The sequence below is a fragment of the Arachis hypogaea genome, chromosome 7, assembly GCF_003086295.3.
Source record: "Arachis hypogaea cultivar Tifrunner chromosome 7, arahy.Tifrunner.gnm2.J5K5, whole genome shotgun sequence".
NCBI lineage: Eukaryota > Viridiplantae > Streptophyta > Magnoliopsida > Fabales > Fabaceae > Arachis > Arachis hypogaea.
The window spans coordinates 10304326-10326414 of NC_092042.1; the positions used below are offsets into that span (position 1 = coordinate 10304326).

The following is a 22089-nucleotide window of genomic DNA, read 5'->3' on the forward strand; positions in this document are numbered from 1 at the left end:
TTCCAAGGAAAATTCGTTGATGATAGATAGATCACTACTCTTGATAACAAACTAGTCATTGTTACATCCTCATTACACTCCCTTAAAATACAAAACTGTAGATCATCTCTAACTGTGTTAGGGAGGAATTTACAAACTATCCAGTGCAACTTTTGGAGGCAAAAAATACACTGTTGTACAAAGTTTTCAAATCACCAATGTCAATTTTCAAGAGAAACCTGAAGCAATGACACCTTCAACTGTGGATAGCGAGTCCAAAACTATGCATGGCGGATAATCATTCACTGCCTTGTATGAACGTAGACAACAATTGATGCTTGAAGTTCGCGATCCACCTTGAAGTGAGCATTAAAAGATCTTCTTTCCTGTTGTTAAAATCCCAATATAAGCAAATGATTAAAAATTACCCTCAATAATAATAAATAACAAAAAACTAAGCAGTAATTTCTTTACAATATTCTTATTATTACCTCTCTATAATCATATGAATTTAACAAGTTCTTCAATTTTTGTTCTTCCGAATCAAATAAAACAATGTGGCTCGGAAGGGACATATTTTTTGCATATTCGGATAAAAATGAAACAGGATCCATCAGAAAATGGTCAGACTCATCAAGAACTCCTCTCTCTTCGCTGCAGAACACAATAAAATTAATAAGAGTTGTTATCTTATTTCAGTCCCAATGAAGATTACAAGCCACTCCAGGATTGTGAATTCCAAACCTTGGTGTGCAGTCCAGGAATCGCATTGGCAGGTTGCGATGCAGTACGGAGTAGTACGGGGTGGCATGGCAAGGAGTTAGGAATAGGATGTTTTTCACTTTCCCATGATGAGCTTCTCTGGCAAGGTGGTTCATAACATCCTCAGGTCCCCTCTGTTTTGAAAGTAAAGAATATAAGTATTTTTCATAGATGTTCACAAAAGATCATTAAGATAACCCCTCAATTGTAAGAATGAAGAATAGTGACAATACCTGATGAACCAAACTCATATACAGAGACATCGGAATATTGGTGGCAAGCAAAAATATGACAGCAAGTACCATCTTCAGAGAACAATTGGTACGCTTCTTTGAAGATTCTTTTCCTTTATAACCAGCCAAACCAGGATCTTCTATCATAGCCAAACAATAACCAGAGAAGATCAAAGCTATGGGAAGAACGGGCAACACAAACCTGTACTTCATAGTAATTATTATCATAAACCAATTAAAACCAGCAGATCATGTATACACTTATATATGTATGAATAATTTTGATTGAAGTACCTGAACTCCTTGTGACCTAGTACACTGTATAAACCCAGAACCCAAGCAAGAAGACAAGCGTATCTCCACTGTTTTGAATAAATGATACCAGCTATGGAAAATGGTAAGAAAGAGAAGATCATCACTGGAAATCCCTGAGTGAAGTACCAGTGCCACTTGTGAGTTCCATAATAGTCTCCGCCCGAAGAAAGAAAATTGAATTTTAGGAAATTAAGTGGTACAAGAATCCATGTGCCATACATGATACGATCTAATAAGCAGGTAAGTCCGAGCACCAGCATCCTGATACAAAATAATTCGCCCTAAATCAGACATCTGTGATTGACATTTGAAAGCTGAAATTTTAGATTAATGTGACTGCAGCCAATGCAACAAAATAAGTTCCCTGGAATATATTGCTGCAATAAGAGTTCCGATAATCTAACCCAACTTGGTATTTAGATAGATATGGAAGATAACACATTATGAAATGAGAAACTCCCCCATTCCCAACTAAACATACCCGATGGGTGCGACCTCCAAAAAAAGGAGTTTCAATTTGTAACGTTCCTTTGAAAATTCAAGGAGGCCAACATACAGCCATATGATTGCACTTGTTGGTCGGATCGCACAAGCTAATGCTGCCAAAACTAAACTCCACTTCCTTGAAACAGTGGAACTTCTACTAGAAGATCTCATGCAGGGCCAAAAGTATAGAGATACAAGTGTAAGAACAGTCTCCAAGCTATTTGATAGCGTACGAACAGAACAATAGATCATAAACCAATTGGCCAACTGGGAAAAGAGCTGTACCAGAGTTAAGTTTTCTTATATAACAAGGGGAGAAAGTGTTCCTATATTATAATGGCCGCATGCATTTTTAACATAAAACAGATTAAAAAAAAAGGATACAGCCCATTTTGCAACATTGTCACCAAAGAGAACTGCAGAAAGTTTGTACAAGTATAAATCACCAACTGCAGCAAACACAGACTGCAGCAGCCGTGGAGCCTTCCTCTAAGAAGCAAGGACCAGAGAATAGAATTAGTGGAATCATATCCATAAAACGAGACAAGGAAGATACTCAAGTTGCATGAATCTTATTCCAGTTAAAAACGGAACCTATTATAGAAAACATAACAAGTTTTATGAAGTGAAGCAGAATACATGAACCACTTCATTAGCTGTTAGAACTATCACTGATTGAAAGGGATACAAAATCTCAATTATAGCCACTGCATTTTGCTTGTCAAAAGAATACAGAAACTACATAAAAGCACGAAGTATGCCTCAGTTCATCAAAGATAACATCACATGCTTCTAAGCTAGCCTTCAATATGCAATGGCAGATAAAACAACTCAAACTGAAGTTGTATAGTTACAGGGAGAAGGAAATCAAAGTGGTTAAATGAGAACATAAAAAGGATTAGAAAGAAACAAGTTTACCATAACCAAAGGGGTATCAAGATGCAGAAAGGCAAGAACCCTATAGAGCGGAACAAAGAGCAGCGGGTGTAAGTAGCTTCTGATGCCCCTTTTCCATTCCCACGTTAAATGGCCGTATCTGGAATAAACCATCTCCGATCAGTACTTACGATTGGAAGTGAAGAAGAAAGATGGGAAATTCGGGTGAAGAATGTAAAATAAGGTATGCACCCAAATGCAATGCGATGCGCAACCTCGGGTCCCTGCCAGTGTTCATCTGGATTGAAGTATGTCTGCACCAAAAGAGAGTTCAGCATTCGAAACATCAAACAGAAAAAGAACACTCGTTTCTCTGAAGAGAAGAACGACGCGGAATAATCTGAGTCAGATTTGCGAGAATCCCGAGATTCGTGTTTCTGTTTATCTCCGTCATTTTTGTGTCTTCGTCTCATTGCTCTGTGAATGCGAATGGTGATGTTGTCTACTCTCTTTCTATTTTCTTCTCTGTTGTGTTGGGGAGAGAGAGAGAGAGAAACACAGGGACAGGATGACGAAGCAGAACGAGATGGGCTTATGGATCTAATCCACCCGATACAAATTGGGCCAAACATTTCTTTCCATTATGGGCTTGTCACTTGAGAGGCCCGTTTGTTAACCCAATACATTAAAAAAAGTCTAAAAACAACACTTCTATTAAAATCTGATCAAATAATATAAAATTATTCTAAATTTTATTTAGTAATATTTTAGATTATTTTATACATCACTAAACTCCAAACAAGTTATTTCATTCAGTTAGATTGTTGTTCTTTTTAAGGTATGTTTTTTTATATGATTTTTTTTTCTCATGTCACATTCACCTAGTATTTTTAATGTTCTCTAACTCAGTTCTTAATGTCAATTCCTACTTGGGCATCCATTCTTTACTTTTAACTTATGCATTCTCTTTAAAAAGATGAAATTTTTTTCAAGTTATTTTTATTATTTCATTTGACCCTTTTATTTTTTTTAATTTTATTTTAGCTTTAATTTTTGTATCTTTGGACTATATAAAAAAGGTAAGTAGAAAAATAAAATAAAATTCTAATACAATTATATTTATTAAGTTCTTTTATTTAGTAGTATGTACTTTTTTTAATTAAAAATAATAAATAATAGGTTAACTAAGCACCTAATTATTCTACTGAATTTTTTTCGTTTATTTGTGTTGCATTTAAAATATTAATATTTTATCTACATGAAGAACTAAGTAAATATAATCCATACGAAAAACTATTAACTAATAAAATAATCAAATGCATGTTACACAAATTATAATTCACAAATCACATATTTTATTCTTTTGATCTTATTGATCTATTATTCCAAACTATCACATAATTATCTTTTTTTACATACCTGCATTCATATATTGAAAAAATTTAAGTGCATGCATAGTCTCAAAATCCAACGACCACATGAAAGAAGGCTCCTAAAACGGTTGTTGGTTTGCCGGTGTATTTGCGACCTCCGTCACATCCAGTGGCGGAACCAGAAATTTTATAAGAGGGGGGCCAATTAAATATAAAATATAACAAAAAATTAACAAAATATGATTTGTAGCATATATATCAAAAAAGTAATTATATTATATAAAAGTCAATGTTCAACTACATACTAAAACTTTATGGTCCAAACTTTATGTATGCTCTACGAATTTCATCTTGTTGATTGATAGGATAATTCCAAATTTGCGGACGCTTTCCGGGATCACGCATCAATGTATCAATATTAACTTGATCTATTTCAGTCCTTGCTATTTTGGAAGCAGGGGGTTGAATATCTTACTCAACAAGTTGTGTCACAGGTTGTTCAATAATATTTTGAACATTACTCAAAGAATCTGAAGCTGAATTTTGTTCATCATATATTCTCTCTTTTCTCTTGAAAAATGAGTGAATTGTTTTCATCTTTGACATTTTTAACTTAACTTGAACTATCTAACAAAAAAAACAAAAATAATTGCATATATATTATTTTCTAAAAAAAAATATTAAACCTATTGAGCAATAACAAATAATTTTAGAAACACAAATATATAATAACCAAAAATAAAGTTATTGATTTACCTGATTATTTTTTGTTCCAAGTCTCACAAAAAAATAATTCTATTGAGTTTTGTCCTCACTTCAATCTTTGAACACTGTCCATTATAAAAAAAAAATTAATTATTTTAAATAAATAATGTAAATAATACTTGACATTGTCATTAACTTAAAAAAAAATTGAAATATACCTCTTTGAATCTTTGTTGTGCATTCAATGGTTAATATTTTGTTGTTCACTTCTCTTCAATGGTTTTTCTTCATATGTCTTGTTTTGGTATTGAAAGAAAATTAAAATGAGAAGAGTAGAAGACCAAAAGTTTGGGAATCACTAAAAGAGAGAGAAAAGTGACGCTATGCCTATGATAGTTTGAAATAAATATTTGAAAAATGTACTAGGGTTACTTTAATTAATAGTATGGGCTTGGGCTAGTATAATAGAACCATTTTTATTAATTATTAGAATGAGCTATTTGTTAACAAGAACAACAATAATTCAAATATCTAATACATAGTGCAGTTTTTAGTTATTTTAATTTATAAAATTTTGTAACTTATATTTTTTTTAATATTATATATAAAAAATTTAATATTATTAATTATTACTATTTACTATTTTTTTTAAAAAAATTTGGGGGGGACCATGGCCACCTTAGGTCCCCCCGTGGATCCGCCACTGGTCACATCTACAGTCATAGTGCCGTCAGCTTCGTCTTCGTCTTCACCCGGACCAACGATTTTATAATTACTTTCAAATTCCTCCTTGCTATCACTATTATAATCTTTCAATTCAATATTTCAGTCCATTTCAAATTGTTCGAACTCAATATACAGCTCGATGCACGATATTCGATGGCAATTTTCAATATACATTGAAAACATTTCATGCATGCTCGCTCCATCCGTCACGTATTTGGTTTGAAATTGAACGAATCCACCAAACATGGATAAAGGATACCTGTACAAAATACACGATACTCTTCTAGATATTTGACGATTTATTTTCTCACAAATCACACCTTTTAATTCCTCAAACGACAATGTGTACAGAATAACATCTAACGAATTTTCACATACAAATTAAATTGAACTCTTTCATACGTTTGTAATAAAATCTGTCCATAACAATATATTTTTAAAATAACTCTATCATCCATAATAATATACGTATGCTAAACACTCTCAATCTTACTATTATTTTTTTGGAAGAATGAAGAAGAAGAACCAGAAAAGAAGAACAACATTACTTCTTAGTTTTTTGAAATAGACAAAGAAGAAAAACTAGTAGGGAATTCTCTAATGATCTTTATGTATATATATAACAATAAGTAAATCAGACGATCCAACTGCTTCCTGACATTTTAAATTTTTTTCATAATGTTAATCGAATCGTTCGATTAGTTTCAAAAAAAAATTATCTATCCAAAAAATTTTAAGTTCGATTTCAGTAGCTACAAAATTCTGCTCCACATAAATTGGACCATCCAATTTGTGTGTCTCTCTCTATAATGAAATCAAACGGTCCAATTTTTTTACTAAAATAAAATATTGAACGCCATCACAATAATGTATATTCCTCTAATACTTCATAATTCATCTTAACTCACATGTCAACCTCATATAAAAAAAAATTAGCCAATAAACAACTTTCAATAGTTGCAATAATTCTTATGATAAATTTATTTAAATTGGTTAGAAAAAATTAAGTCAACACAGCATGTTACGCCTTGTCAACATGCATTTGTCATTACTCATGTGGACATGATAATTGGTGATAAATGAATGACGTAATTTTCAAACCACAAATATTGATTAATTTTGTTAATGGAAGGTGTTTACATTTGAAATTGTTACTTGTTGAATGTTCTTTTTCAAACGTCATGTAAAGAATTATACTGTGTTGATAACACGCGACGAAACTAATAAAATAATCTTAAAATTTTATTTTATGCTTAAAATTTTATTTTAATAATATAAAACATATTTAAATAAATATTTGAGTATGTTAGTAAAATCTTTTTTTTGTACGATATAAAGGCACTATGTATATCTATACCAAAATCAATTTTTTTTCTTAATAAATATATTTGATACAGTCATTAATAATACTGATAATTAAACATTCTTTTTGTGTGTTAAATATTGATACGATAATTTAACTTTTCATCTTTATAGAGATTAAATTTATGAACTTCAAAATATAAGATTGATGGTTAAAATATCATTATTTGTTATGGAATATATCTCTTTTAATTTATGGAGTGATGATAAAATAATATGAAAGCTCTATCCAAAAGAGTGCTTTCCAGTTTCTATATAATATAAGCCAATAAGAGGTCCCCTTTTTTTTTTTGTTTTTTTTTTCTCCTTTTTGAAAGTAATTGCGTATTTAGCTTTTCCTGAAGCAAACATTATTAATATTAAAAAAGAGTTTCGCTATTATTGCTTTGGCACTTTGTGTTCCTATGATTCCCCACACGCTTGTGTAGCCTCTCTAAATCTTTTTTTCTCTTTCAATCATTAAGTCTTACACCATAAAATATATCACTAAGTTTTGTTTAACTAACTAATATAAAAGTATATTAAAATATTGAATTTATTCCAATTATTAACATTTAATATTCCAATTATATAAACATTTAACTCTTGTAATATTTAGCTTTATCATTACGTATAACAATATTATATAACTAATTCAGTTCAAAACAATATATGATTAATAATACAAAAAACCTATACTTACTTAACTAAATTAAATTTTACCATTTAATATCTATACCAATATATAATGGGGATATGGAAGTTTGGTATCCAAATCTTTCTTTCTATTTTGCCCCTTTTCTTTTTTAAACCAAAATGAGTTGACTCATGACAAAACTTAATAACTGAACTATTTCTAATAGATGAAACTGACACCACGTACTCAAAAGACATAATATTTTGAAATTAAATTTATTAAATGTATTTTTATCTATAATTATTTTATTTATTTATGATAATTTTTAAAAATTATTAAAAAATAAATAATTAATATAAATAACATTATACTACAATCATAATAATAATATAAATAAATAAATTACGTCAACAAAATATTAACTATTTTTGATTTTTTATTTATAATTTTTTAATAAGTATTTTTTATACATAATAGTCCATAATATAATAGTATATAAGTGATCAATATATCATTATAGTACAATAACTGATAGTATATAAAATATATTTATTTTATTAATAGTTATTTCAATGGGACAATAGTATTTAAAGTATCGAAATAATTAAATCTACAACACATGGTTTACATATTTTTTTATGTCCAATATTTATTTTTTAAACAAAATTTACAGATAAAAGTGTACTCATTAATTAAATTTATACCAATATATACAAGATTATACCAACGTATAATGGGAATAAAAAAATTTGGTACCTAATTTTTTCTTACTATTTTACCCTGCTTATTTTTTTATTTAGACTGGATTCAATATATAAAAAACTGTTACTACGTCCTCCATATTTCTTATTTTTTTATCGAGGAAAGAATTTACTCCACGATAGAATGACAAACTGATTCCCATCAACCCACGATATATTTTAAAACTATAAAAAACTGCTGCTACTACGTACTCGCTTTAAAAACTAACTCACTTTCAACTCTTAAGAGACTCTTTCCCTTTCAATCGTGCTCTCACAAACATTTTTTCTCTGCATATTATTCCTATCTTTCTGACAAATAAAAATGGAAACTTCACGAAATCCACAACCACGTCAACGTCGACCCAGTTGGACAGATTATGCTAGGCAAAGAAGACAGAACATGACCGAAGAACAGAGACAACAATACCTGGCTAGAAGACGTGCAAGTTATCGGGAGATGATTCGACAAGAAAAACAAATTGCCATATCAACTGATACAACTTCAATGCCAAACACTGGTGGAGGTGCTGATTAACTACAAACATAGGGGTAGCCAGATTGACTACAATTAGACAAATGGCCATAGCTATCACTTATCATCAGTTACAGGTAACATGATAACATAATTTAAATTTCTTTGTTATAAATTGAATTAGTTCTTAATAATTATATTTTACTTTTTAAAAATGCAGTAATGGAAGCGCATGGCAATAGAACTGCCACAGGTACAGAAATAAAAATAACATAATTGGTTGCTATTTTATCATTAATATTTTGTAACAAAATTAATTAAATTAATATTACTATACATGGTTTACCATCCAAGCAATATCTTTCTTAATCAAACAACATATTAATCATATATGAAGTTAAAAGTTAACATTCCAAATTTTTTAGACATCATTCATCTATAAAAAAAATTTTCAAAAATTAATGGTCGGTAACTAATAATAATATTTCTTTAATATATTTCATTCCCGTCGTCCAATATAATATATAACGTAATATATAATTTTTATATATTTGTATTAAAAAATAAAAAAAATGATGTCATGTAAGACTAACGACAAAAGTACTCTTATATTAAAGTTTTTGATAATGATTTTATAATAAAAAATAAAATTTATATCTATACCAATATATAATGGAGATACGAAATTTTGGTATCCAATTCTTTCTTCCTATTTTACTGTTCTCTCTTTATTAGAAACTGGCTTTATCCCATGACACGACAGAACGTAAAAACTAATTTCAATAAAAAAACTGTTACTACGTACTCAATTTTTTTTATTTTATTCACTTTCAATAAAAAAAACTATTAATACGTACTCAATTTAAAAACCGATCCATTTTCAATAATAAAATAACAGACGTCATAGTAACATAATTAATTGGTATTCTATAACAAAATTAATATACACTCTTATGCCTATTATTTAACTTAAAAAAATTTACATATTACAAAGCACTCCTTAATAAAAAAAATACAAAAAGTTACTAAAATTTAGTGTTCAATTTTTTTTAGACTTCGTATATCCTTACATAATCTATTTCATAAAATAAATTTAGTGGACAAAATAATAATTTTTTTAATATTTCATCTTTATCATATAATATATAAATAATTAAAAAATTAAAATAAACAATGTATTCATAAAACTAATAATAACAAATAGAATAAAGAGAAAAAAATTAACATATTGCTTATTTTTTACCATGTATATTTTTAAATTTGAATGATTAAATATATTTTACAAAGTAATAACTCTGAAATGAAAATAAATTTACTGTTCTAAATTATAAAAGGAAGTATTGAATACTTTTTAACTAAAACTTTTATTATAAAAATTTATTAAAAAAATATATTTATGTTTCAAATTAATGTAGATGCTTGAGATAAAATATTAAAAATAAAAAAATATGCATTTGCAATCTTATATAAAAAAAATGAAGTCATTTTATATATAAAAATACTACGTTATAAGATAATTACAAAAAGTTGTCAAACATAATAATTTTATTATCAAAATAGTATTTATATATTGTGTTAAATTAATGTAACATAATAATTTTTAATATACTTTAATTTAATTTTTTTAGTTTTTATTTTAATTTATATTTTCATATTTTAAAAATTTGGTAATAATATATATTTTTATAATTTTAAAATAAAACTAGGAGAAATCTGACCTAAATACAAACATAATAATAGAAGAAGAATACAAAAATATTGATATTTCATCTCATGTATTTAAATGTATGGCATAAATAAAAATTAATTCTTCTTAATATAAAATTATTGTCCATTTAAAAATTTAAAAAATGCCAAAATTTGATCACGGTAAAATGGGTCATAATTTTATAAAAAATCTAAATACTATATTAAATATTACAAACAGTGATTGGATAAATAATTTTCAAATTCTAAAATTAAAAATATAGATAATGCTTTACATATTTATATGAGTTACTGAATCATATGAGTTACTGAATCAATTTTTATTGAATAACTATTTTAAATATCAATTATAAAAAAATGCTATTATATCAGCCAATGATAATAATCATGAGACACGTAACATTATTTATTATTAAAAAATATATTAATTTAATAATATTAAATATATAATAAATTTCTAATGTGAAATGTTAACATATAAACACATTAAATCTTAATATAAAAGATTTTTAAGATAATCTACAACATATTAAGTTTGTATTTTTTTTGTATCAGTGTAGGTCAAGATAATCTTAATATACTAATTCAATGTCTCAATCAATCTCTTATAATGAACCATTTACAAACAATGCTAAAAGTCATGCAAATATGAATAGTTAGTACTTACTTACTTTACTTATATTTTTAATATTTTATCTTCATTGCATAATATTCATTTAAAATATTTTTTGTATTGAATAAATTAAGAGGTTTGATATTGTACACTACTATATAAAATGCCTAATGTCAAACAAAATTATGAATTCTATAATAAAAAAATTAAAACAAATAATTAACAAATACTATAAATTTTAAATAGGCAATATATTCATAAGACTAATAATAACAGTAACTTTGTAATAAAATTTTGGTAACAACATATATCTTTTAAAATTAAATAGTAAAACATTGCAAATTCCGGGGCCAAAAACTTCACTCTTGCACCATCAAACAGAACCACAACTAGTGGTGGTTGGGTGGCAATGGATGCAAGTAATGGGAAAATTGTATGGTCCACTGCTAATCCTAGTAACAGCACTTCTAATGGACCTGTTAGTGTTGCAAATGATGTTGTCTTTGTTGGGAATAAGGAGTATGACCACAATCCAATCAATCATGTTTCAAATAATTTGTTATTGTTATTATATTAAAATGTTAATATAATAACGTCCTAGATTAAATTTAGAGATTTATTATTATGATAGTGATCATAATATTGAGAAATAAATCTTTTATAATTTAATCTAAATTGTTCTTGGTCATAGGATTATTAAAAAGGACATTAATAATTCGGAAAGATCAATATATATATAATGGTCTTCATTGGATGAAAATTAATAGATCTCATTTATTAAATTATATATATAAATAGTGCATATAGAGATATGACCATTGAACTGACTCATTCTGAGAATTCCTAATGGTTATAATTACCGCATATTTGTCAATAGGATATTCTCAAGATGAACATGGTAATAGAGTTTCCTTTGACCTGCGACTGTCATAGTAATTAACAATGTATTTATTATACTTTGATTCCGGACACCTAATACCTTAGGGTGCTAGTTGAATGGATATTGGGTATAATTTAAATATTTGTAGAATTAATGATTAGTTAATAGGGAATCTATCAACTCTCGGTAAAGAGTTTGAGCTCTATGATTATAATGACTGAGATGAATAAAACCTTGGCCAAGGGGATTGAATGAATGAAGAAATGAGTTTCTTATGTCATTCACAGTTCATTATAATAATGGTAACAAATTAGAGTTTGACAATTAAACCATACTCTAAAGGTTAACCAAGAACTGGAAAGATGGAAGGAATTATACTTTGTTCTTCTAAGGTTCTTAGTAAAAATATATTACTTCATACTATCGGGTCGTTGAGGAGTGTTGCTAGACGCCAACCTTGATTAGTAAATTTAGTATGACTAATTTACTACCCGCTTAGTATTGAACCTATGGGGTCACACACTAACGAGTGTTCTAACCTTTGCTATAGAATTATTTAATTATTATTTTGATTTGATCAAATAGATAATTATATTAATTCAAATGGAATATTATTATATTTTTTTGCTAGCACCAAAAATATAATAATAGTATGATAATTGAGAAATATTAAATGAGATTTGAGAATAATTAGTTATTCCATTTCTAAATTTGAATTATAAAGTTGGATGAGATCCTAACTGATTTTGTTTCAAATTGAGTTATGATATGATTCATAAATTTGAAATATTCAAATTAAAATAGTAAGATATGATTCAAATTTGAATAGAGATTCAAATTTAAAATCAACAACAAATCTCATACTATATATAGGTATGCCAAGAGTAGAGGCAAATATGAGAAAGACAGAGAGAATAACAAGGGTTGTTATTCCTTTACCTCTATGCACATAAATGTATGTGAGACTAATTCTTAGAGAAGAATTTTATGGTGTGCAAAGAGTTGCAAGAGGTTTCTCAATTTAGATCAGATGTCCATTGGTCAAGGGGTTGACAGCAAATGTTGGTCTCGGTGTGGATACGCATAGTGCCTTCGTACCATCGAAGGAGAAAAATATTTTTACTAGCGTACTCAGGTATTTAAATCTGATCTACTATCATATTATATTATAGGAATAAAGTTTACGCACAAAATAGATCTTTAAGGATTACTTTCTTTTCTTCCGCTGCATGTTATGAACACATGGTAATCCTTCAGTGGTATCAGAGCTTTGGCTTTTTTTGTGTTTAAATTTTTATTCCTATTTTCTTAAAGTTTATGAATTAATAGGATTAATTCAAATTATTTTTAAGCATGTGATGTATTTATTTCCATTGAGATGGTTTTCTAATAAATTAATAGTTAATTTATTTTAATTATTTAATTGTGATTAAATTATCAATTTTTAATATAAAAGTTATATTTATAATAAAATATTTTGTTTAATTTTATTTATTAAATTTTAGTGTGATTTTGATCACAATAAAAGGAATAAGATGCAAAATATCTTTTGTTTGTTTCTTATATATATATAAGTGTATATATAAAGGTCAAATTTAATTTGATAATTTTTTAAGGCTAAACGTTTGTACATGAAAAATCAAATTTTGATTTGATTGATGTGTTTTGAACACTATAATTTTAGAAATTAGTTTTTTTCTAATATTCTTGATTATAAAGAGCGACCTGACAACTAGGAGTTTTATTTTCAAGATAACAATCAGTATATACATTTGATGTATTAGGGATTTAATTTTATATTTTTCCTAGACAACCTGGGAGTATAAAATTTAATCTATGAGTACTGATGAAAAATTCTCTAACAATAGAGATAAATCCAAATCCTAAAAGTTAGGATATTGTCAAACAAATAAATTTATCTCTTGTTTACAAGGAACGACCTGACAACCAGGAGACTTATAATCACGGATAGAATTTATTCATGTATATGATGATGCATAAGGAGAATTAATTTTATATTTGAACCTAGATAACCTAGGGGTATAAAATATAATTCAGTTAAATAATTGTCTGATAACCAGATAATTATTTGGGATTATAATTATATGGGATATAATTTAATCATGTTTATTTAGAATAGGTATGAGTAACAACTTGACAACCATGGTACTCATTTACGATTCTAAATAATTTTGCTAGAAATATAGATTTCTTGATTTACTTTCATATTTTAAATATGTCCATCTATCGTATGGCATACTTGAAAGTAATAAAGTGGCTATACATTGAGAATTGTTCTTATGTATAAAAATGTTTCATGGATATGATAATCCTATTGAAATAATATTGTCCAATAAAATTGGTGATGAAATAGTCAGTACTTATAAAGTATCTAAAGTATTATTTTACTATAATATGGGTTGTTTTGACAACCATGAGTTTTAATTTCAAAAGCATATACCCACTATTTATTATTGAACATCTTAAAAAGATGTATGATGCTCAAAATAAGATAGTATGACTATCAAAGATTTTATTTAAATTAGTGGGAGTATTGGACAATATATTTTGAATTAAATAACTTTAGAAGTTGGAATGCCATTAGCCAAATGGCTTTAGCAAAAATTGTTCTTGTAAGTATTTTTGGAGATTTATTTTGTTTCAAACAATTTATAATTGGCCTTAATATGATTAATGTTTGGGATCTTTTTAGAAAAACTCAATATGAGTATTGAGAATGCCAATTAAAATTGCTCTTAAGGGTTAGTTTGACCAATAATAAAGATATTAAGTATTTTTATTATAAGAGTTTTAAAGTAAAATCTCTAACATCTAATTGATATTCTATTAAATAGGGAATAAGATTCTCTCCGTACATAAATACTAGTATCCTATGTACTCCATCATGTTTAAGAAATATGAAATTTGATTTAGTTGAGTATCACTATTTGTTAAATATTTGGACTACATTTTAGAAATGTTACTAAATTAACAAATTTTTCACTAAATTAATTTTTTATCCATATGAGATATGAAAAAGGCATAAGTTGAAACTTAAGAACATTAGAGTTTGGAGATGTCTTATATGTATTAAGAGATTCCAGAACAATATAATTGATATTAGGTCCGATAAATGAGATTTATTGGTTACTCTAAAGAAATAATGAGATTATTTTTATCACCCTTCGTATGACAAAGTGTCTGTAATAAGAGGTTAAATTCTTTTTTAAAAAAAAGGATTCCATCTTAAAGAAAGAGTGGGAGTGCAATTACTTTTATTAGAATTGTATACCTATAATTTCTCCTGAAAGTATAAAAAGTTTGATCGTCAAACTAATTTTTCGAAAAAGTAGCCTATTTGTATCATGATACAATTCTATAAAGATAGATCTAATGGTTACTTAGATTTTTTATAATCATGTTCAATAAGGATTGTCCTTAAAATAAAATTATGCACTATTGTAGTGGAAGATTTCATCTTTTGAGAAAACGTGATATTTATTATGCACTAGGTGTATTTTACAAAAGGTCAAGCAAACATGCTCAAGAGCAAAGGTGTTTAAGGTCAAAAGAGTTTTGACAAACACAAATGTGCTTTGAAAAATTATACACATGATTGATTGGCTCTAGTGCAAGTGGGAGATTATTGAGATAATAGTATGCCCAAGATCCAATCTATCATGATTGGCTCTCGTGCAAGTGGGAGATTGTTGGGAATAAGGAGTATGACCACAATCCAATCAATCATGTTTCAAATAATTTGTTATTGTTATTATATTAAAATGTTAATATAATAACGTCCTAGATTAAATTTAGAGATTTATTATTATGATAGTGATCATAATATTGAGAAATAAATCTTTTATAATTTAATCTAAATTGTTCTTGGTCATAGGATTATTAAAAAGGACATTAATAATCCGGAAAGATCAATATATATATAATGGTCTTCATTGGATGAAAATTAATAGATCTCATTTATTAAATTATATATATAGATGGTGCATATAGAGATATGACCATTGAACTGACTCATTCTGAGAATTCCTAATGGTTATAATTACCGCATATTTGTCAATAGGATATTCTCAAGATGAACATGGTAATAGAGTTTCCTTTGACCTGCGATTGTCATAGTAATTAACAATGTATTTATTATACTTTGATTCCGGACACCTAATACCTTAGGGTGCTAGTTGAATGGATATTGGGTATAATTTAAATATTTGTAGAATTAATGATTAGTCAATAGGGAATCTATCAACTCTCGGTAAAGAGTTTGAGCTCTATGATTATAATGACTGAGATGAATAAAACCTTGGCCAAGGGGATTGAATGAATGAAGAAATGAGTTTCTTATGTCATTCACAATTCATTATAATAATGGTAACAAGTTAGAGTTTGACAATTAAACCATACTCTAAAGGTTAACCAAGAGCTGGAAAGATGGAAGGAATTATACTTTGTTCTTCTAAGGTTCTTAGTAAAAATATATTACTTCATACTATCGGGTCGTTGAGGAGTGTTGCTAGACGCCAACCTTGATTAGTAAATTTAGTATGACTAATTTACTACCCGCTTAGTATTGAACCTATGGGGTCACACACTAACGAGTGTTCTAACCTTTGCTATAGAATTATTTAATTATTATTTTGATTTGATCAAATAGATAATTATATTAATTCAAATGGAATATTATTATATTTTTTTGCTAGTACCAAAAATATAATAATAGTATGATAATTGAGAAATATTAAATGAGATTTGAGAATAATTAGTTATTCCATTTCTAAATTTGAATTATAAAGTTGGATGAGATCCTAACTGATTTTGTTTCAAATTGAGTTATGATATGATTCATAAATTTAAAATATTCAAATTAAAATAGTAAGATATGATTCAAATTTGAATAGAGATTCAAATTTAAAATCAACAACAAATCTCATACTATATATAGGTATGCCAAGAGTAGAGGCAAATATGAGAAAGACAGAGAGAATAACAAGGGTTGTTATTCCTTTACCTCTATGCACATAAATGTATGTGAGACTAATTCTTAGAGAAGAATTTTATGGTGTGCAAAGAGTTGCAAGAGGTTTCTCAATTTAGATCAGATGTCCATTGGTCAAGGGGTTGACAGCAAATGTTGGTCTCGGTGTGGATACGCATAGTGCCTTCGTACCATCGAAGGAGAAAAATATTTTTACTAGCGTACTCAGGTATTTAAATCTGATCTACTATCATATTATATTATAGGAATAAAGTTTACGCACAAAATAGATCTTTAAGGATTACTTTCTTTTCTTCCGCTGCATGTTATGAACACATGGTAATCCTTCAGTCTTTGCTGGATCAATAGATCTATTGGGATCAATATATGCAATGAATGCAAAAAATGGGAAGATTTTGTGGTCCTACAAAACTGGAGCAAGTGTGTATGGAGGCATGTCAATTAGCAACGGTTGCATATATGTTGGCAGTGGTTATAATGTTAGTTTGGGGTTTCCTAACTTGTCGGGTGGAACCTCGTTATCTGCATTTTGTGTCTAAGAACTTTACATCATATATTGTTAAGTACTCCACTCACTGTGAGTAATGTAAACTTTTTTCAATAAAATTATCAAGAAAAGTAAATTATACCATAGAATGTGAAGCTATATTGAATAATATTATCTTTTGAAATTTGTTCTATCAATTTTGATGGTGTTGGTTTTATCTAGCCGATGTCATCACTGTTAGAATTTGATGCATGGATTCAATAGTTTCTGGCTTAACAGTAAACACTTAATCTAAGAAGTTGGATATTATCCATATCGGTTGAAACTCTGAATGCTTAAACAACTTGGGCTAATCTAGTGATTAGTTCACTAGTTCGCTTAAGCAAGTATCGGACTTCGAATCCCACATCGTAGATGTAGTAACCTATTTTCGATTTGCGACGGATTAGTCCTTGTCTTGCTAGATGGAAGGATATCGTAAATGCTTAACTTGGATCTATTCTTGTTATTGATCCTATTTTCCCCCCCTTCACTCTGTTGTTGGTCTGCTGTTGCTTACTAATTGAACAACCTGCATTATTCTATGAGTAAGCATGTTTATGAATGTTTGTTGTATGTTGAAAGGAGCTACTCATTGAAATTTGATGTTCACTTTATAGTATGCTGCATTTGATCATTTGTTATATGCTAATAAATTAAAAGGAATATAGCTGAAGTTATTGACCTTCTGTTATATGTCACTTTCTGATAATAGATTACTTAAACAATCCTCTGCATCTAGTTTGGCAACTCTATGTTTCCAGTACTATTTATAGGAGCCAGGAATTGAAGTCTTCTTTGTAGGCTTTTATTCTTTTTCCATTGTTTTTCATTTTTCCATGGAACTCAAATAGAGCTGAATTATAGTGTACTTGTTGAACTACAGGCAACGATGACAGCAGAGAAGTTGAAACGGCAGGCCATGGAAAATGTTTTGAGATACCTTATTCAACAACTAAGAGATGATTTACTACCTGACGTTGCTGCATGGTTGAATTCACTCACCAATTAATTTAGGAAAAGTATAGATGAACAATGAAAATATTAAACAATGTAAACAATAGATATATCGGATGTTTATTTTACTAGTGTACGGATAATTATTTTAATATTAAAATTTAGAAGGTTAATTTGGAGGTACAGTGTGTTTTTATTTGATTGGTCGTTGTTCATATTGTTAAAATCATTGTCCCCCTAGCATTCCCCATTAATTTATCCCACTAATTTCACTAATTACTAAACAATAAGATAAAATTATATTAATAATAATTTTAGTACTTGAAACTAATAAATTATTTCAAATCTAAAAATATACCTATTATAAAGAGAATTGTGTGGGTTAAAAAAATTATTACTAAATGATTTTAGAGATTAGATTTTAATATAATTTTTTGCAAGTATTATTAGTAAAATAAGATTTTTTATCCTTAAAATTTAATAATTTTATATCAATTGATTTATTTAAAAAATTTTTTTTATTGTGAATGACTAATTTTAAAAAAAAAATAGATATTAAATTTTACTCCAAATTTTTTTAGTATATTTTTAAATATTTATTCAAATATTACTACAAAAATTCAGATTAAATAAACAAATTGCATGTTTGTTAAATATAAAATTTTTTGTTATTTATAAGAAAATAATATTTATTAATTTTTTCTGTTACATCTTCAAACCATTCTAAAACTATTTTGTCGAGCACTAAATTGATATTTAATTCTTTATCAAATTTTTTAATGCTTCGAACCCTATATTCATGTCACTTGCATCACAAAAGAAAAAAAAAAGCAATCATGGATCCAAATCCACTATAATCAATGCAAAGGGTATTTTGGTCTTTTAATATTAAATTAAATTTTATTTTTTAATATATGTAAACAACATATAACTCATATGGTATTTGTCTTTCTTCTTGGTATATAGAGGCCTCGAATTTAAACTTCTTCTAGTGTAATAAAAAGAAAAAGTCACAAAAGGATATTTTCATTTTTTTAATTAATATTTAAATGAATATTATAGAATTTAGAAGTAACATTCTAAAAAGGTAATTTTTTTAAAAAATAAATTCAAATTTTTTTAATATTTAAAACAATTAAATAACTCTAATTTTAAAAGAATATTTTTATCTTTTTAAAATTAGTTGAAAATAAATTTTAGTTCTTTTAAAATTAAACTAAATTTCTAATTCAAACTAAATATCCTTAATCATAAAAGGTATTTTAGTCTTTTATGTATATGTTTACTTCTAAGTTTAAAAGAGTTATCTAATGAGATATTTCAAATTATTTTTAGTAAATAATTACACAAATATAAAAGTATGTGTTGAAATTTCTTAAACAAATATTTATTTTAGATCAAATTAAATTTAAAATGGACATTAATTTTTTTAAAACTATATTTCACTTTATAAGTTTATTTTTATCAAAAGTGGGAATGACCCAATTATAATTTGTTTTTTAAATTTGGTCTATATTGTCTTTTCACATTTAATATTTTATAGAATTTATATAGAAACTAATTATTTTACTAAAAATTTATTGGAATATCAAATGCTCCAAATTAGCCATATAACATTTTAAATGTGTCCATAAAATAATTCATCCCTTACATTTTAGTTCTTTACCGTAGAGTGGTCCATATAATAGATATGTCAAAAGAGATTTCTTAATTATCTTGTGCTCCAAGCAACTTTACAAAACATAAACCCTTCATTTCACTTCATAGGGTTTTTCCCTTCTTACTTAATAAACAATCCTCTGCTAGGGTTGCATTCTATTAACTACCATATTTTTTGTTCCAAAGTCTTCAACTTTTGCTCCTGCAAATTCTTATTCTACAATGCCCACTAAATCTTCAGATGCTGCCAACAAAAGGGTACCCAAAAAGAGTTTTTCTCTTCAACATTATTCAGCCATGTTCATCTATTCAACAACAACAAGAGAGCTAAGGTAGAAAAGAGTGAAGAAGGTTCAAGGATGAAGAAGGTACTACTACTGAGCACAAAAATCATTGATTTTGAGGAGAAGAAACGAAGTTCTTCAGGTATGGATCGATTCAAGAAGATGCAATGTTCAGTAACGCTGAGAAGGTTATTGGTTCATCCAGATGGAGTGTATTTCAAGAAAGGAAAGGCTTTGCGGATTCATGATGATTCAAAGCCTTTGATGGATTTGGAGAGTGTTCAATCGAAGCTACGGAACGATTTGTACAAGAAAACTGATCAATTTGCTTCTGATATCAGAACGGTGTTTCGCAATGCCATGTCCTGGTACCCTTCCAGGCATGAAGTTCATCGAACCGCCGCGAAGTTAAGCGATCTTTTCGAGACAAAGTGGAAGGATTTGGAGGGAAGATGGCTAGCTGAGAAGGAAAACAAGTTAGAGAAAAAAGAAAAAAAGCCAAATTCAAAGCCTTTGAAATTGAATGCAGAGGAGAAAAGAAAACAACTTTCTGATTCAGATTTGTCCAGCGCGGCGACAAGACACGGACGACGGGCTTGCAGCGAGCGCGATGGGCTCCTGCTCCCTTCCTCACCGTAGCGCTTCCTTCCTCTCTGAACCGTATCGATGGCAGCACAGCAGCCCGACGGTGGCGGCGGCGTGGCGGCGCGATGATTCGGTGGTGGCGCGATGATTCGGTGGTGGCGCGACGGCTCGGTCTCCCTCTTCTCCCCTGCGACGCAACTCACTTCTCCCTCAGACCTCTCTTCCTCTCCTTTTCTTCCCCGACACAACCCTCTCTTCCTCTCTTCTCCCTCGATAACCCTTTCTCCCTTCTCTGTCTTTCTTTATTTTCTTTTTCTTTTTTCTTTCTTCAAGCTTCCCCTGTTTTCCCCCTTTCTATTTTTTTCCTTTTCTTTCGTTGGGTATGGGGTGGTTAGGTTACGGTTAATTGTTTTGCGGTGTAAAATTATTAATAAAATAATAAAATAAAGTAATAATGTAAAACTAAATTAAATATAAAGTAAATATTTTTGAAATATCATTTAATTACTAACTTGAAATTTATTTTCGAATAAATATTAATTCAATAAAAATTGATGATAATTAGATTAATTATTTTTTATTTATAAAATAAGGTTAAAAATTTATTTATTAAATTAATGCATATAAAATACTCATTATTTTTCAATTGTAAGAACTCTAAATAGTAAATAAGAGTTTATTAAATTTTTTATATAAAAATATCTAAAATGTAGTCTTAAATAAATATAATATATCATAATAATTTATTAATAACTTTCAAAAATTTAAAGGTCTTACCACTAGAGGTTTTGAATTTGAATCAAAAGAACCAGTACAAACTAATGTTTCCATGATAGATTAAAGGTTTAGTTGCTAATGGACATAGAGTTATAAAAGTGTTCTATCTAAAAACAAAAAAAATTCGTCTTTATTTTATTTTAATCTTCTCATTATTTCTGTTTCTATTTAAGAAACAAAATCAAAACACAACCTAAGTGACCACTATATTATGCTTAGTTTCTCAATGACACAACCTTGGATAATTTTTTTTGGGTTGATATATATATAATAAATGCTACATTATTTTTGTCTTGCTCCAATTCCAATTAAACAAAGATTAATGTATTTATATATTTTCTTGCAGATAAATAATTATGTTTTATGCAGATTTAGAAAGAATAACATTAAACCTCGTCAAAAGAGAAGGAAACCTGTGGCTCTTGAAACTGTGGCTACTGTA

At 28.0% G+C, this 22089-nt stretch overlaps 1 protein-coding gene and 2 long non-coding RNA genes across 4 annotated transcripts; all 3 read right to left on the reverse strand.

Annotated features, from left to right (window-relative positions):
- LOC112702393 (mannosyltransferase APTG1) lies at positions 1 to 3224 on the reverse strand. 2 transcript variants are annotated; one of them, XM_025753397.3, is made up of 9 exons: positions 2927 to 3224; positions 2694 to 2811; positions 2160 to 2264; positions 1771 to 2054; positions 1269 to 1550; positions 975 to 1176; positions 724 to 875; positions 471 to 633; positions 1 to 365 (listed from the first exon to the last, which is right to left on the reverse strand). In XM_025753397.3, exons 1-9 carry the CDS (start codon positions 2947 to 2949, stop codon positions 282 to 284), a joined length of 1413 nt encoding a protein of 470 aa, XP_025609182.1. In that variant the 5' UTR covers positions 2950 to 3224; the 3' UTR covers positions 1 to 281. The 2 variants fall into 2 exon arrangements, with proteins under 2 accessions (XP_025609182.1, XP_025609181.1); XM_025753396.3 differs by having other exon boundaries at positions 2904 to 3219.
- A 1019-nt stretch (positions 3225 to 4243) lies between these two features.
- Positions 4244 to 5252, reverse strand: LOC140174199 (uncharacterized). Its single transcript, XR_011863426.1, has 2 exons — positions 4948 to 5252; positions 4244 to 4854 (listed from the first exon to the last, which is right to left on the reverse strand). It is a non-coding gene; the product is annotated as an uncharacterized lncRNA (long non-coding RNA).
- A 14666-nt stretch (positions 5253 to 19918) lies between these two features.
- LOC140174452 (uncharacterized) lies at positions 19919 to 21271 on the reverse strand. Its single transcript, XR_011863653.1, has 2 exons — positions 20833 to 21271; positions 19919 to 20745 (listed from the first exon to the last, which is right to left on the reverse strand). It is a non-coding gene; the product is annotated as an uncharacterized lncRNA (long non-coding RNA).
- Between the last annotated feature and the right edge of the window lie 818 nt (positions 21272 to 22089).

Excerpts from the sequence above, each read along its gene's own strand:
- LOC112702393 (XM_025753396.3), bottom strand. The coding sequence starts at position 3,124 with ATGAGACGAAGACACAAAAATGACGGAGATAAACAGAAACACGAATCT. Across the intron at positions 2,812-2,903 it reads GCGCATCGCATTGCATTTGG|ATACGGCCATTTAACGTGGG; the intron begins GTGCATACCTTA and ends GGTTTATTCCAG. Across the intron at positions 876-974 it reads ATATGAGTTTGGTTCATCAG|AGGGGACCTGAGGATGTTAT; the intron begins GTATTGTCACTA and ends CTTTCAAAACAG.